General features: G+C 50.6%; 1 protein-coding gene across 5 annotated transcripts in view; it reads left to right on the plus strand.

The window, feature by feature from the left end:
- The window catches only part of LOC144612389 (uncharacterized), a 61,036-nt gene that overhangs the window by 24,438 nt on the left and 21,242 nt on the right, over nt 1-15,356 (plus strand). For 3 of the 5 annotated variants that reach the window (XM_078431988.1, XM_078431984.1, XM_078431987.1), the window contains exons 3-5: nt 1,256-1,373; nt 2,796-2,866; nt 13,942-14,017. In XM_078431988.1, the coding sequence (XP_078288114.1) occupies nt 1,256-1,373; nt 2,796-2,866; nt 13,942-14,017 (265 nt within the window). Of the gene's footprint in view, nt 1-1,255; nt 1,374-2,795; nt 2,867-8,057; nt 8,134-13,941; nt 14,018-15,356 lie in introns of all 5 variants that reach the window. The other 2 variants (XM_078431983.1, XM_078431986.1) reach the window with 1 other exon arrangement.

A 15,356-nucleotide genomic window follows, 5' to 3' on the forward strand; every position in this document is an offset into this window, starting at 1 on the left:
GGCAGCTCGTTCCTGATATGGACTATCATTTTGACTTCGCAGATAGACGCAAAATGCTGGAGTAACTCAGCGGGACAGGCAGCAGCATCTCAGGAGAGAAGGAATGGTCTCGACCCGAAACGTCATCCATTCCTTCTCTCCAGAGATGCTGCCTGTCCCGCTGAGTTACTCCAGTATTTTGTGTCTTATCTTCGGTGTAAAGCAGCATCTGCAGTTCCTTTCCCTCACACGTCATTCTGACCTCTAGAGGTGGATCGGATGTGTATGTGTCCTGGCAGTTAAAACCGGAGGAGTAGCCCACAGCTTAGAGTTAGACATAGAAACATAGAAAATAGGTGCAGGAGTAGGCCATTCGGCCCTTCGAGCCTGCACCGCCATTCAATATGATCATGGCTGATCATCCAGCTCAGTAACCTGTACCTGCCTTCTCTCCATACCCCAATGAACTGGCCTCAACTACCTTCTGTGGCAGAGAATTCCACAGACTCACCACTCTCTGTGTGAAGAAATGTTTTCTCATCTCGGTCCTAAAAGACTTCCCCTTATTCTTAAGCTGTGACCCCAAGTTCTGGACTTCCCCAACATCGGGAACAATCTTCCCGCATCTAGCTTCTCCAACCCCTTAAGAATTTTATATGTTTCTATAAGATCCCCCCTCAGTCTTCTAAATTCCAGCGAGTATAAGCCTAGTCTATCTAGTCTTTCTTCATATGAAAGTCCTGCCATCCCAGGGATCAATCTGGTGAACTTTCTCTGTACTCCCTCTAAGGCTAGAATGTCTTTCCTCAGATTAGGAGACCAAAACTGTACACAATGCTCCAGGTGCGGTCTCACCAATGCCCTGTACAACTGCAGCAGAACCTCCCTGCTCCTATACTCAAATCCTCTTGCTATGAATGCTGACATACCATTCGCTTTCTTCACTGCCTGCTGCACCTGCACGCTATCCTATACCCACTAGGGACAATTTTTACATTTACCAAGCCAATTAACCTACATACCCGTACTTCTTTGGAGTGTGGGAGGAAACCGAAGATCTCGGAGCAAAACCCACGCAGGTCACGGGGAGAACGTACAAACTCCGGCAGACTGCATTCGTAGTCTGGATGGAACCCCGGTCTCCGGGCGCTGCATTCGCTGTAAGGCGGCAACTCTACCGCCGCGCCCCCCACGAAGCAACAGCACCTTGACCGTGTTATTGGCCCCATAATGTGAATCCACCTGACTGGGAGTTTTGTGCTTTTCTTCTTCCCAGAGGGATGAAGGTGATTGAGAACCGGGCGCTGAAGGATGAGGAGAAGATGGAACTGCAGGAGATCCAACTCAAGGAAGCCAAACACATCGCGGAGGAGGCAGATCGCAAGTATGAGGAGGTGAGTGGGGGGGCGGGGAACTCCGTAGGTAGACACAAGATGCTGGAGTAACTCACCGGGCCAGGCAGCATCTCGGGAGAGAAGGGATGGGTAACGTTTCATCACCCATTCCTTCTCTCCCGAGATGCTGCCTGGCCCGCTGAGTTACTCCAGCATTTTGTGTCTATCTTCGATTTAAACCAGTATCTGCAATTTTTTTTCCCTACGCAGGGAAACTCCGTGGAGGGCGGTGAGAGGGTCGCATAGGTTGGGGTAACAATGGCACGATGTGGCTGTTGAGCAAAGATGTCTCCCTTCCGGGCAACCAATCTTTCCCCTCTCTCCTCCAGGCCTCTGTCCTCTGGTTCTTGGTTCCCATACTCTGGGAAAGTTTCCTCAGATCTCCGCGTTTTTTTTTTAAAAACCCATTTTCCGCGCTTTTTCCATGATTTCCGCGTTTTTCACTTTGCCAAAATCGCGTTTACCAACGGAGAAATCGGATCGGAAAATAAACTATGTAGACTTGTAATGAACACTAGGGTTCCGCTAGAGGTCGCTAGGGGTTTCCGCTAGAAATCCCCCCCCCCATCCCGGAAGTCCCCCCGAAAATGTGGCACCTAGGCTGGGCAAGGCAGCCAATCTCGACCTCATCGGGACTTCCACGGCCGATCCGCGGGTTGAATTTGCGACCTGTGGCCGGGGCTCTGGAACTCCAGCCCAGCTGGAGCCAGCACATCTATCCCCATCGCCGAGCGACTTCCTTGGCCGGCTGGATAAACCAGCAAAGCTCTGGAACCAAGAGTGCCAGAAAATCAGTGGTGGGACTGTAATGAGTAAATATTACATTCAAGTGCAAGATTATATAACTAAATTAATAAAAATAATTAAAATGTTATTAGTAATATTACATTCAAGTGCAAGATTATATAACTAAATTAATAAAAATAATAAAAATGTTATTAGTATAGTGACATATTCACATTATTTTGTAATGTCCGTTTTTACTTTGAAATGCACTAAAAGAGGCTTGAAACTGGTAATTTTTCAAACAAATTCCAGTTTTATTTACCTCTGCTCTACAAGCCGAAGCCTGTATGGGCCCTTCGGCCTATCTTCGGTGTCATCCAGCATCTGCAGTTCCTTCCTACTAGTTCAGAGATAGTTTCGCTTGGAGGTACAGCGCGGAAACAGGCCCTTCGGCCCGCCGAGCCTATGACGACCCGCGATCACCTGTTCGCTCCAATTATCCCAGTTTCGCGTCCTTCGCAGCGCCCGGCTCTTTTCCTCTTCTTTTTTTGACCGCACTCACGCGCCCGAAGTCTCCACCGTGTTTCATTCCATGCGGCGCAGGGGAAAAGCCAACATTCGTGCAAAGTACCGGGCAGAGCTCGGGACAAGATGGCGGCGAGTAGGCCTTGACCTGTCTACTGTCCTCTCTTGCAGGTGGCACGCAAGCTGGTGATCATCGAGGGCGACCTCGAGCGGACCGAGGAGCGGGCGGAGGTGACGGAGGCGTAAGTATTTGCTTCCAGCCGCCCAGTTCTGCCTGCTGGTGAGCATGGGCATGTCGCTTGGGAAATGGGTCTCGGGGGGGCAAGCTCCCGACAATCCAGTTGGTTTCCTGCAGTATCATTTACGTTCCCACGGCCATGCATTCAACTTAGCGCTAGAAGCCAGTTTCGATCCCAACCACGGGCGCTGTCTGTACGGTGTTTGTACGTTCTCCCCGTTACCTGCGTGGGTTTTCACCGAGATCTTCGGTTTCCTTCCACACTCCAAAGACGTACAGGTTTGTAGGCTAATTGGCTTGGTAAATGTAAAATTGTCCCTGGTGTGTCTCGCGGTGTTAATGTGCGGGGATCGCTGGTGGGCGCGGACTCAATGTGCCGATGGGCCTGTTTCCGTGCTGTATCTCTAAAGTAAACGGAACAAAATGCTGGAGCAACTTAACGGGACAGGCAGCGTCTCTGGAGAGAAGGATCGGGTGACGCTTCGGGTCGAGACCCTTCTTCTTTAGACAACTTTAGATAGTTCCTCTGTCCCTCTCTTCCCAGATCTCCCACTGTCTTCCTGTCTCCACCTATGTCCTTCCTTTGTCCCGCCCCCCTGACATCAGTCTGAAGAAGGGTCTCGACCCAAAACGTCGCCTATTCCTTCTCTGCCTGACCTGCTGAGTTACTCCAGCATTTTGTGAATAAATACCTTCGATTTGTACCATCATCTGTCAGGGGAGAGGGAGATACATAGATAAGGAAGTGTAAGCTGTGAAAATAGGACAAAGGAGATCAAGAAAGATGTACCAAAATCAAGGAAAGTCTGAACTTGGGGCTCGACCCGAAATGTCACCCATCCCGTCTCTCCAGAGATGCTGCCTGTCCCACGGAGTTACTCCAGCATTTTAGTTCAGTTTAGTCTAGATACACAGCACGGAAACAGGCCCATCGGCCCACCGAGTCCGCTCCGACCAGCGATCCCCGCATATTAACACTGCCCGACACACACTAGGGACAATTTTACATTTACCAAGCCAATAAGCCTACAAACCTGTACGTCTTTGAAGTGTGGGAGGAAACGGAAGATCTCGGAGAAAACCCACCAGGTCACGGGGGGAACGTACAAACTCCGTACGGACAAGCAGCTGTAGTCGGGATGGAACCCGGGTCTCCGGCGCTGCATTCACTGTAAGGCGGCAACTCTACCGCTGCGCCACCGTGACCGCCCAAATTTGGATTTCCTCTCGTTCAGTTGCTGGCATGTGGTTTATCGGTGCCCACGGTGCCTTGTGTACGTGACTGAGCCTGAAACGGTGCCAGGGGTTAGTCTGGCACGAACTCGCTGCCACCCACATGCTTCCTGCGCCAACTCCTGGATTGCTTCTCGCAGTCTGGCGTTGTTTTGGTTCAATTAGTTTTATTTTTTCTGCACGTGCAGTCTGGCTTGCCCGGTCTTTACTATGAGCATGTTGCAAAGACACAGCAGCTTCCAAATGCTCCTCTAGATTAGAGGTAGTTTAGAGGGAGAATGCGGAAACAGGCCCTTCGATCCACCGAGTCCAGGCCGACCAGCGACCGATCCTGTCTCTAAACTAAACTAAAGTTGGGACAGCATTTGGAAGCACTATCCTACACACTAGGGACAATTTGCAACTCTTACCCAATTCTTCACCAACAAACCTGTATGTCTTTGCAAGGAAACCGGAGCTCCCGGAGAAAACCCGCGTGGGTCTTTTGAGTCCGCGCCGACCAGCAATCCCCGCACATTAACAAGACCCTACATAGGGACAATTTTACATTGATACCAAGCCAATTAACCCACAAACCTGCACGTCTTTGGAGAGTGGGAGGAAACCGAAGATCTCGGAGAAAACCCACGCAGGTCACGGGGAGAACGTACAAACTCCGTACAGACGGCATCTGTAGCCAATACTGAACCAGGGTCTCTGGCGCTGTGAGGCAGCAACTCTACCGCTGCGCCACTCTGCTGCCCCTGTTGTGTTGCTTCAATAAAATTAAGATAATTTAGTCAGAAAATGTACACAAAGCACTGTAATAATTTAAATTATTATCAGTCCCAGCCAATTAACCTACAAACCTGTGTAGGAAAATAACTGCAGATGCTGATACAGAATGAAGGTATCACAAAATGCTGGAGTAACTCAGCGGGTCAGGCGGCATCTCTGGAGAGAAGGGATGGGTGACGTTTCGGGTCAGTCTGAAGAAACGTCACCCATTCCTTCTCTCCTGAGATGCCGCCTGACCCGCTGAGTTACTCCAGCATTTTGTGAAACCTACAAACCTGTACATCTTTGGAGTGCGGGAGGAAACCGTGGCTCCCGGAGAAAGCCCACGCGGTCGCAGAGATCTCCAGTTTCCTCCCGCCCTCCAAAGGCGCACAGGTTGGTTGGGTAAATTGGCTTGGTATCATTGTGAACTGCCCCTAGTGTGTGCAGGATAGCGTGCGGGGACCGCTGGTCGACACGGACACGGTGGGCCGAAGGGCCTGTTGCCGCCATGTATCTCTAAACTAAACTAATCTAACCTCTGCTGTTCACTCTGAGGGAAAGTCCTTGCTTCCAGGGGTTGTCTATTGTCTATTAGTTTTGGAAACCAACTGCATTTTCGAAGCTTGAGGTGGTGAAGGTGTCTCTTTCCTGAGGTGATCATGATTTTGTTTTGACGTGTCTGAAGAAGGGTTCCAGCTCGAATCATCCTCGAGAGATGCTCCCTGACCCGCTGAGTTACTCCAGCATTTTTTTTGTATTTTTTGTTGTTGGTGCTGTAGCCCAGATGACACGGTGTGGATCGTTCACCCTTTCGCGCCAATTCTAATGTTATCCCACTTTCCCATCCACTCCCTTACACACGAGGGAGCAATCTGCAGAGGGGCCGATTAACCTGCAAAACCCACACGGGCACGTCTTTGGGACGATTAACCAACAAACTTGTATGCATTTGAGAGGAAACCGGAGGAAACCCGCAGGGTCACGGGGAGAACGTGCAAACTCCGCACATGCACACGCACACAGACACGCACACACACACACGCACACACATAGGCACACGCGCACACAGGCAAACACGCACACACACAGACACGCACACACACGCATACAGACACGCATACGCACACAGACGCATGCACACACACAGACAGACACGCACACAGACAGACACACGCACACAGACGCACGCAGACAGACGCACACACAGACACGCACACAGACACGCGCACACAGACACGCGCACACACGCATACGCACACACACACACAGACACACGCACACAGACACGCACACACACACACAGACACACGCACACACACACAGACAGACACACACACACATACAGACAGACACAGATGGTTCGGCAGAGGTTCACTTGCACCGCCTCCAACCTCATCTACTCTATCCGTTGTTCAAAATGTGGACTCTTATACATCGGCGAGACCAAACGCAGACTGGGCGATCGTTTCGCGGAACACCTTCCCTCAGCCCGCGTGAACCAACCTGATCTCCCGGTTGCTGGACACTGTTAATTCTCCTTCCCATTCCCACACAGACCTTTCCGTCCTCGGTCCCCTCCGTTGTCAGAGTGAGGCTAAACACAGATTGGAGGAACACCAGCTCATATTTCGCTTGGGCCGTTTACAGCCCAGCGGTATGAATATTGATTTCTCTCACTTCAGGTAGCCCTGGCATTCCCTCTCTCTGTATCCCTCCCCCACCCAAGTCGCACCAGCTTCTCGTTTTCACCCTACAAACAGCTAACAATGGCCTGTTTCCTTTATCATCGTTACTTATTTGCATATCTTTCATTCATTGTTCTTTATCTCTCCACATCACCGTCTACATCTCTTGTCTGAAGAAGGGTCTCGACCCGAAATGTCACCCATTCCTTCTCCCCAGAGATGCTGCCTTACTCTGAGTTACTCTTGAGTTACCGCTGAGTTACTCCAGCCTTATGTGTCTACCTTCAGACACACAGGGACACAGATACTAACACACACGCTGAGGCACACACACGCACAGACATACACACATAGACACCGGCACACGCACACACACACACCACCTGAGGTCGGGATCAAATCCCGGGCCTCCTGCACTGCCAGACAGCTGCTCTACCTGCTGCGCCAGCATGCTGTCTCTCCCGACCAATGGCCACGTTTAGTTTCAGTTTTACTTTAGTTTAGAGATACAGCGCGGAAACAGGCCCTTTCGGCCCACCGGGTCCGCGCCGACCAGCGAAAGACAATAGGTGCAGGAGGAGGCCATTTGGCCCTTCGAGCCAGCACCGCCATTCAATGTGATCACGGCTGATCATTCCCAATCAGTACCCCGTTCCTGCCTTCTCCCCATACCCCTGACTCCGCTATCCTTAAGAGCTCTATCAGCTGTCTCTTGAATGCATTCAGAGAATTGCCCTCCACTGCCTTCTGAGGCAGAGAATTCCACAGATTCACAACTCTCTGACTGAAAATGTTTTTCCTCATCTCAGTTCTAAGTGGCCGACCCCTTATTCTTAAACTGTGGCTCCTTGTTCTGGACTCCCCCAACATTCCACAGATTCACAACTCTCTGACCGAAAATGTTTTTCCTCATCTCGGTTCTAAATGGCCGACCCCTTATTCTTAAACTGTGGCCCCTTGTTCTGGACTCCCCCAACATTGGGAACATGTTTCCTGCCTCCAACGTGTCCAACCCCTTAATAATCTTATACGTTTCGATAAGATCCCCGCACACTAACACTATCCTACACCCACAAGGGACAATTTTTTACATTTACCAAGCCAATTAACCTACAAACCTGCGCGTCTTTGGAGTGTGGGAGGAAACCGAAGATCTCGGAGGAAATCCGCGCAGGTCACGGGGAGAGCGTGCAAACTCCGTGCAGACGGCGCCCGTAGTCGGGATGGAACCCGGGTCTCTGGCGCTGCATTCGCTGTGAGGCCACGACTACCGCCGTGCCACCGAGGGAAAGAGACACCTTGCCATAAACCGTGACCATTTTAACTGCTCTCGCTCATTCTCATTGTTGCAGGGGGGAATTCAGGAGCAGCAAAACCTCACCACGACTTGTGTTCTCCCCTTTTGTTTCTGTGCCCTTTTTTCTCTGGTTTCTCTGCATGCCGTTCATTATCAAATCATCCCGTTTGACGCATGACTTCCCCCCCCCACTCTTGCACGTACCCGGTGGACACTAACAGCACTTTGCGGAAAATGGAGGAGGAACTTAGAAGCAGGGATCAGTCTTTGAAAGCCATGCTGGCGTTAGAGGAAAAGGTACTGGTCTCTCTTCTGCTCTTGTGTCCTCATTTGCTTGTTACGGGTGGGGGTGGGGGGGGGGGGGCGTGGCAGAGCAAAGATAATGGGAGAGCCGCCATTTTGTGTGCATGTACATAGACACAAAATGGCGGACACAGAACTCAGCGGGTCAGGCAGCATCTCCAGAGGTCACGGCTTCATTTCGGTTTAGCTTCATTGGCACGTGTGCCGAGCGAGGTAAGGCGAAAAGCTCTTGTCGCGTGCTAACCAGTCAGCGGAACGACAACACATGATTGCAATCGATCCATTTACAACGCATAGGCACACGATAAGGGAATAACGTTCAGTGCAAGGTAAAGCCAGCCAAGTCCGATCAAGAATAGTCGGAGGGTCACCAATGAGGTAGATAGCAGTTCAGCACCGCTCTCTGGTTGTGGTAGGATGGTTCAGTTGCCTGATAACAGCCGGGAAGAAACTGCCCCCGAATCTGGAGGTGTGCGTTTTTGCCTCGGAATTAAAGGCCTTTCCCTTTCGGAAAATGAGGAGGAATTTCAGAGGGTGGTGAATCTGTGGAATTCATTGCCACAGACGGCCGTGGAGGCCAAGTCAGTGGATATTTTTACGGCAGAGATAGATATGGGTGTTTACGCCAAATTTGAAAGTTATGAAATCATAATGAAACACCACAGGATAGAAAATGGGCCTGCCTATGATTCTTTTGAGCTAATTTGTGTTGAAAATCGACCAAGATTTGACCAAAACTTAATACTTTCAAAATTTGAGGGGAAAAAATTTATTTATAAGACGTGTGGGACACCTACTGATTTCTGAGTCCCCTTACAAAATGTCCACATCTAACCCACCAAGAGGCACATAGTTCACAGCAGGCTCATAATAATCGTGTTGTTTGGATTTTTTTTTAATCGCGAGTGCAAAAAAACCCCGTTATAGAAACATAGAAAATAGGTGCAGGAGGAGGCCATTTGGCCCTTCGAACCTGTACCCACCGCCATTCATTGGGATCACGCCTGATCATCCACAATCAGTAACCCGTGCCTGCCTTCTCCCCATATCCCCTGATTCCTCTAGCCCCTAGAGCTCTATCTAACTCTCTTTTAAATTCATCCAGTGAATCGGCCTCCACTGCCCTCTGTGGCAGAGAATTCCACAAATTCACAACTCTGGGCGAAAATGTTTTTTTCTCACCTCAGTTTTAAATGGCCTCCCCTTTATTCTTAAGACTGTGTGTGTGGCCCCTGGTTCTGGACTCGCCCAACATTGGGAACGTTTTTCCTGCATCTAGCTTGTCCAGCCCTTTTATAATTTTATACGTCTCTGTAAGATCCCCTCTCATCCTTCTAAACTCCGGCGCTACAAATAGCATTCACGCCGTTACTAAACGGGGAGGGGGCAACTGGCCCTTTCGGCCCACCGGGTTCGCGCCGACCAGCGATCCCCGCACACTAACACTATCCTACACCCACTAGGGACAATTTTTACATTTACCAAGCCAATTAACCTACATACCTGCACGTCTTTGGAGTGTGGGAGGAAACCCAAGATTTCGGAGAAAACCCACGCAGGTCACGGGGAGAACGTACAAACTCCGTACAGACAGCGCCCGTAGTCGGGATGGAACCCGGGTCTCTGGCGCTGTGAGGCAGCAACTCTACCCAATCTGATATTTTTCTTTGTAAAAAACAGATTTATTTCTTTTTGCTTCATCTCATTACTTTCATTGTACACCATGATCTACACTACATAAAATACAGGATATGAAACAATGGGAATATTACATAAAAGACAGGAAAATAACCTGGCAGTTTCACTACTGAACGCTGTATTTACGGAAATACCCATATATAGATTCTTGAACTGGACGGGTGTCAGGGGTTGTGGGGAGAAGGCAGGAGAATGGGGTTCAGAGCTGGAGATAGACCAGTCATGATCCAATGGTGGGGTAGGCCTGATGGGCCGAATGGACTGATTCTGCTCCCATCGCTTATGAAGTGAGAAAAAAAATAGGCGATCGTTTCGGGTCGAGACCCTTCCTCAGACTGAGGCGCCTCTCAGTCTGAAGAAGGGTCCCAACCCGAAACGACCCCCATTCCTTCTCACCGGAGATGCTGCCTGGCCTGTCGAGTTACTCCAGCATTTTACGTCAATCTTCGGTATAAGCCAGCGTCTGCAATTCCTTCCTACAAATGTTGTTGCATGCAATGCTTTGGGTATCAAATAATTATTTTCATAACCTCCCGACATCGGATTGCACGTTCCTGGTTAATTTAATATTGTTTCATTTGCAGTTTCTATTAACCTAGAGTTCTGTGGGAGTGGCGGTGTTTTGGTATCTTGGTTTATGCTGTAAAGGTTTCAACGCAGCAATGAGCCATTTATTCATTCATCCACGTCAGATTTCACACTTCATCCGTTACCATTTCTAATTGCATGTATCTACCCCAATGCCTAAAGTTCCTTTCAACCACCCACTTATCCAATCTAATCTTCCATATAGGGTTGCCAACTTTCTCACCCTCAAATAAGGGACAAAAGGTGACGTCACTGCCCCACGTGATCTCACCCAGCCAGCGATCACGTGCCCCCGCTCCACCAATGGTGGCCGCCCGGGCCGGGAGGCGGGTTGCTATGCAACCTCCGTTAGGCGGCGCCCGGGCCTAATACGGGACAAGGGTGGTCCCGTACAGGACAAACCAATTTAGCCCAAAATACGGGATGTCCCGGCTAATACGGGACAGTTGGCAACCTACTTCCATATCAACATGTCTTTGGCCGAAAACATTATTTCCAGTCAATGCCATGTCCTCTCACTGTGGTCTGCATCCTGGTCTGTCTGCCTGTCTGTCTGCACTCGTTCCAGTCCCCCCCCATTCCGCCTGTCCTGTCTGTCTGCCTGCGTATAAAATCATGGGAGGAATGGATCGGGCCGATGCACAGAGTCTCTTGCCCAGAATAGGTGAATCGAGGATCAGAGGACATAGGTTTACGGTGGAGGGGGAGAAAGATCAAGCTGCCAGAGGAGGTAGTTGAGGCAGGAACTGTCCCAATGTTTAAGAAACAGTTAAGACAGGTACATGGATAGGACAGGTTTGGAGGGATATGGACCAAGCGCAGGCAGGTGGGACTAGTGTAGCTGGGACATGTCGGTCGGTGTGGGCAAGTTGGGCCAAAGTATCACTCACTCTATGATTCTCCTCCCTCTAGTGGCAAAAAAAGAATCTAAGGAACATTGATAAGAGGAATAGATCGGGTAGATGCACAGAGTCTTTTACCCAAAGTAGGGGAATCGAGGACCAGAGGACATAGGTTTAAGGTGAAGGGGAAAAGATTTAATAGGAATCCGAGGAGTAACTTTTTCACACAGAGGGTGGTGGGTGTACGGAACGAGCTGCCAGAGGAGGTAGTTGAGGCTGGGACTATCCCATCGTTTAAGAAACAGTTGGACAGGTACATGGATAGGACAGGTTTGGAGGGTTATGGACCAAGCGCAGGCAAGTGGGACTAGGGTAGCTGGGACATTGTTGGCCGGTGTGGGCGAGTTTGGCCGAAGGGCCTGTTTCCACACTGTATCAATCTATGACTCTATATATGAGAGGGAAATAAACTGCTGTGGTAAAAAACGTAGTGCTGGAGGAACTCAGCGGGTCAAGCTGCATCAAGGCGACGTTTCTGGTCGGGACCCTTCTTCAGACCGATTGACCCCGATCACTCCGAAGATGGGTCCCGACCCAAAACGTCGCCTGTTCATTCCCTCCGCAGATGCCGCCTGACCGCTGAGTTTAGTTTTTAGTTTAGTTTCAAGATACGGCGTGGAAACAGGCCCTTCGGTCTCACTGAGTCCGCGCCGACCAGGGATCACCCCGTACACCAGTTCTATCTAGGGGGTGCCATCTATCTCACTCCCAGATAAGGGACAAGGTGACATCACCGCCCCGCTCCCCACCTGACCTCACCCAGCCAGCGGCCACGTGCTCCCGCTCCACCAATGGCGGCCGGGAGACGGGTTGCTAGGCAGCCTCCATTAGGCGACGCCCGGGCCTCCGGGCCTACACTGTCCGGGCCTACACTGTTTGGACCTACACTGTTTGGACCTACACTGTCCGGGCCTACACTGTCCGGGCCTACACTGTCCGGGCCTACACTGTCCGGGCCTACACTGTCCGGGCCTACACTGTCCGGGCCTACAGCGCCTCCCCCGGGCCTAATACGGTATAAACCAATTAAGCCCAAAATACGGGATGTCCCGGCTAAAACGGGACGGTTGGCAACCCTAGTTCTATCCTACACGCTAGAGACAATTTACAGAAGCCAATTAACCTACAAACCTGAACGTCTTTGGAGTGTGGAGGAAGCCGGAGCATCAGGAGAAAGCCCACGCAGTCACAAGGAGAACGTACAAACTCCGTACAGACAAGCTCCCATAGTCAGGATCGAACCCGGGTCTCCTCCAGCACTTTGTCTTTATCTCCCACGATTCCAGCATCTGCAGTTCCTTGTGTCGCTACATTAGTAGGAACTTGCATCACATATCTCCTTTAAACTTTGCCCCTCTCACCTTGAAGTGCTTTGAGATTTCCACCCTCAGGGAGGGAGGGGGGTGGGGAAGGGAAGATAGACACAAAATGCCGGAGTAACTCAGCGGGGACAGGCAGCATCTCTGGAGAGAAGGAACGGGTGACGTTTCGGGTCGAGACCCTTCTTCAGACTGAGAGTCGCGGGAAAGGGAAACGAGAGATAAAGTCGGTGATGTAGAGAGATAAAGATAGCAAAAAAGTAACGATGATAAAGGAAACCGGACATTGTTAGTTGTTTGTTGGGTGAGAACGAGAAGCTGGTGTGACTTGGGTGGGGGAGGGATGGAGAGAGAGGGAAAGCAAGGGTTACTTGAAGTTAAGAGAAGTCAATGTTCGTACCGCTGGGGTGTAAGCTGCCCAAGCGAAATATGAGGTGCTGTTCCTCCAATTTGCGCTGGGCCTCACTCTGACAATGGAGGAGGCCCAGGACAGAAAGGTCAGTGTGGGAGTGGGAAGGAGAATTAAAGGGTTTAGCAACCGGTCTACCTTAAATGTGATTTAATAATTCTAAGTCAATAACATTCAACTTAAAAACCAAACCAAAATTTTGAGAATGGTTTGCTTGAGATCACGTTTTAATTTTGCTATTTGCTTTCTGTTTCCCCTGTGTGTAAAGCTTTAGTTTTTGAGTATCGCAAATTCTTTATTGATTGCTTCTCTCTGCTTTCCCTCTCTCTCTGTCCCTCTCTCTCTCTGTCCCTCTCTCTGTCTCCCTCTGTCTCTCTCTCTCTCTCTCTCTCTCTCCCTCTCTAACTTTCTCTCTCTGTCTCCCTCTGTCTCTCCCTCTCTCTCTGTCTCCCTCTCTCTCCGTCTCCCTCTCTCTCCGTCTCCCTCTCTCTCCGTCTCTGTCTCTCTCTCTCTCTCTCCCTCTCTGTCTCCCTCCCTCTCCGTCTCCCTCTCTCTCTCTCTCTGTCTCCCTGTCCGTCTCTCTCGCTGTCTCTCTCCCCGTCTCTCTCTCCATCTCTCTCTCCGTCTCTCTCTCCCTCCCTCTCCGTCTCCCTCTCTCTCTGTCTCTGTCTCCCTCTCTCTGTCTCCCTCTCTTTCCGTCTGTCTCTGTCTCTCTCTCTCTCCGTCTCTCTCTCCCTCTCTCTCCGTCTCCCTCTCTCTCCGTCTCTCTCTCTCTCCCTCTCTCCCTGCCTCCTCGCCCCCATGATCCGGTTTCTCTAATGGCCTCCTTCACCATGCCCACCCCTTCCCCGCCCGCCCTGCCCCACCTTCCCCAATGCACCAACAGCAAGTGTGCTGAGCTGGAAGAGGAGCTTAAAAACGTGACCAATAATCTCAAGTCACTGGAGGCCCAGGCCGAGAAGGTAGGCTTGCCCTTTGGCCCTGTTTTTTTTTCCCTCCCTCCCCGCTCCTTCTCTCAGTGGCTGCCGTGTTTTGTCTACCTTCGAAGCAGATGTACGACCACAAATCACAATCGCTCCGCACGCTGCATATAATATAACCATATAACCATATAACAATTACAGCACGGAAACAGGCCCGTTCGGCCCTACCAGTCCACGCCGACCACTTTCTCTGACCTAGTCTCATCTACCTGCTCTCAGACCATAACCCTCCAATCCCCTCCCATCCATATACCTAACCAAATTACTCTTAAATAATAAAATCGAGCCTGCCTCCACCACTTCCACTGGAAGCTCATTCCATACAGCCACCACCCTCTGAGTAAAGAAGTTACCCCTCATGTTACCCCTAAACTTTTGTCCCTTAATTCTGAAGTTATGTCCCCTTGTTGGAATATTCCCCACTCTCAAAGGGAAAAGCCTACCCACGTCAACTCTGTCCGTCCCTCTCAAAATTTTAAAAACCTCTATCAAGTCCCCCCTCAACCTTCTACGCTCCAAAGAATAAAGACCCAACCTGTTCAACCTCTCTCTGTAGCTTAAGTGCTGAAACCCAGGCGACATTCTAGTAAATCTCCTCTGTACCCTCTCCTCTGTACCATCTCCAGCTGCAATCGCTGATCCCAGCAACATTTCTGAGCTCTTAAGGATAGCGGAGTCAGGGGGTATGGGGAGAAGGCAGGAACGGGGTACTGATTGAGAATGATCAGCCGTGATCACATTGAATGGCGGTGCGTACAGGCTCGAAGGACCGAATGGCCTCCTCCTGCACCGATTGTCTATTGTAAGCTGTTCCTCAAATTTGCGCTGGGCCCCACTCTGACAAGGGGAGGAAGCCCAGGACAGAAAGGTCAGTGTGGGAATGGGGTGGGGAGGGGGGGGGGGAGTTAAAGTGTTTGGCAACCGGGAGATCAGGTAGGTCCAGGCGGCACATCGAAGTCCACACCTGGAACAGCTGGGACTGTAGATGAGGTTGGGGGAGGTGCAAGTGAACACTGGCTAGACAGCAAGCAGCAAAAGCTTTCCAATGTACCTCGGTACACGTGACAATAAACTAAATTAAACATTCAGATTCCAGATTCAGGGACAGTTTCTTCCCAGCTGTTATAGACAATAGGTGCAGGAGGAGGCCATTCGGCCCTTCGAGCCTGTACGCACCGCCATTCAATGTGATCACGGCTGATCATTCTCAATCAGTACCCCGTTCCTGCCTTCCCCCATACCCCCTGACTCCGCTATCCTTAAGAGCTCTATCTAGCTCTCTCTTGAATGCATTCAGAGAATTGGCCTCCGCTGCCTT

This window comes from Rhinoraja longicauda, chromosome 44 (genome assembly GCF_053455715.1).
Source record: "Rhinoraja longicauda isolate Sanriku21f chromosome 44, sRhiLon1.1, whole genome shotgun sequence".
In the NCBI taxonomy this organism is placed as follows: domain Eukaryota; kingdom Metazoa; phylum Chordata; class Chondrichthyes; order Rajiformes; family Arhynchobatidae; genus Rhinoraja; species Rhinoraja longicauda.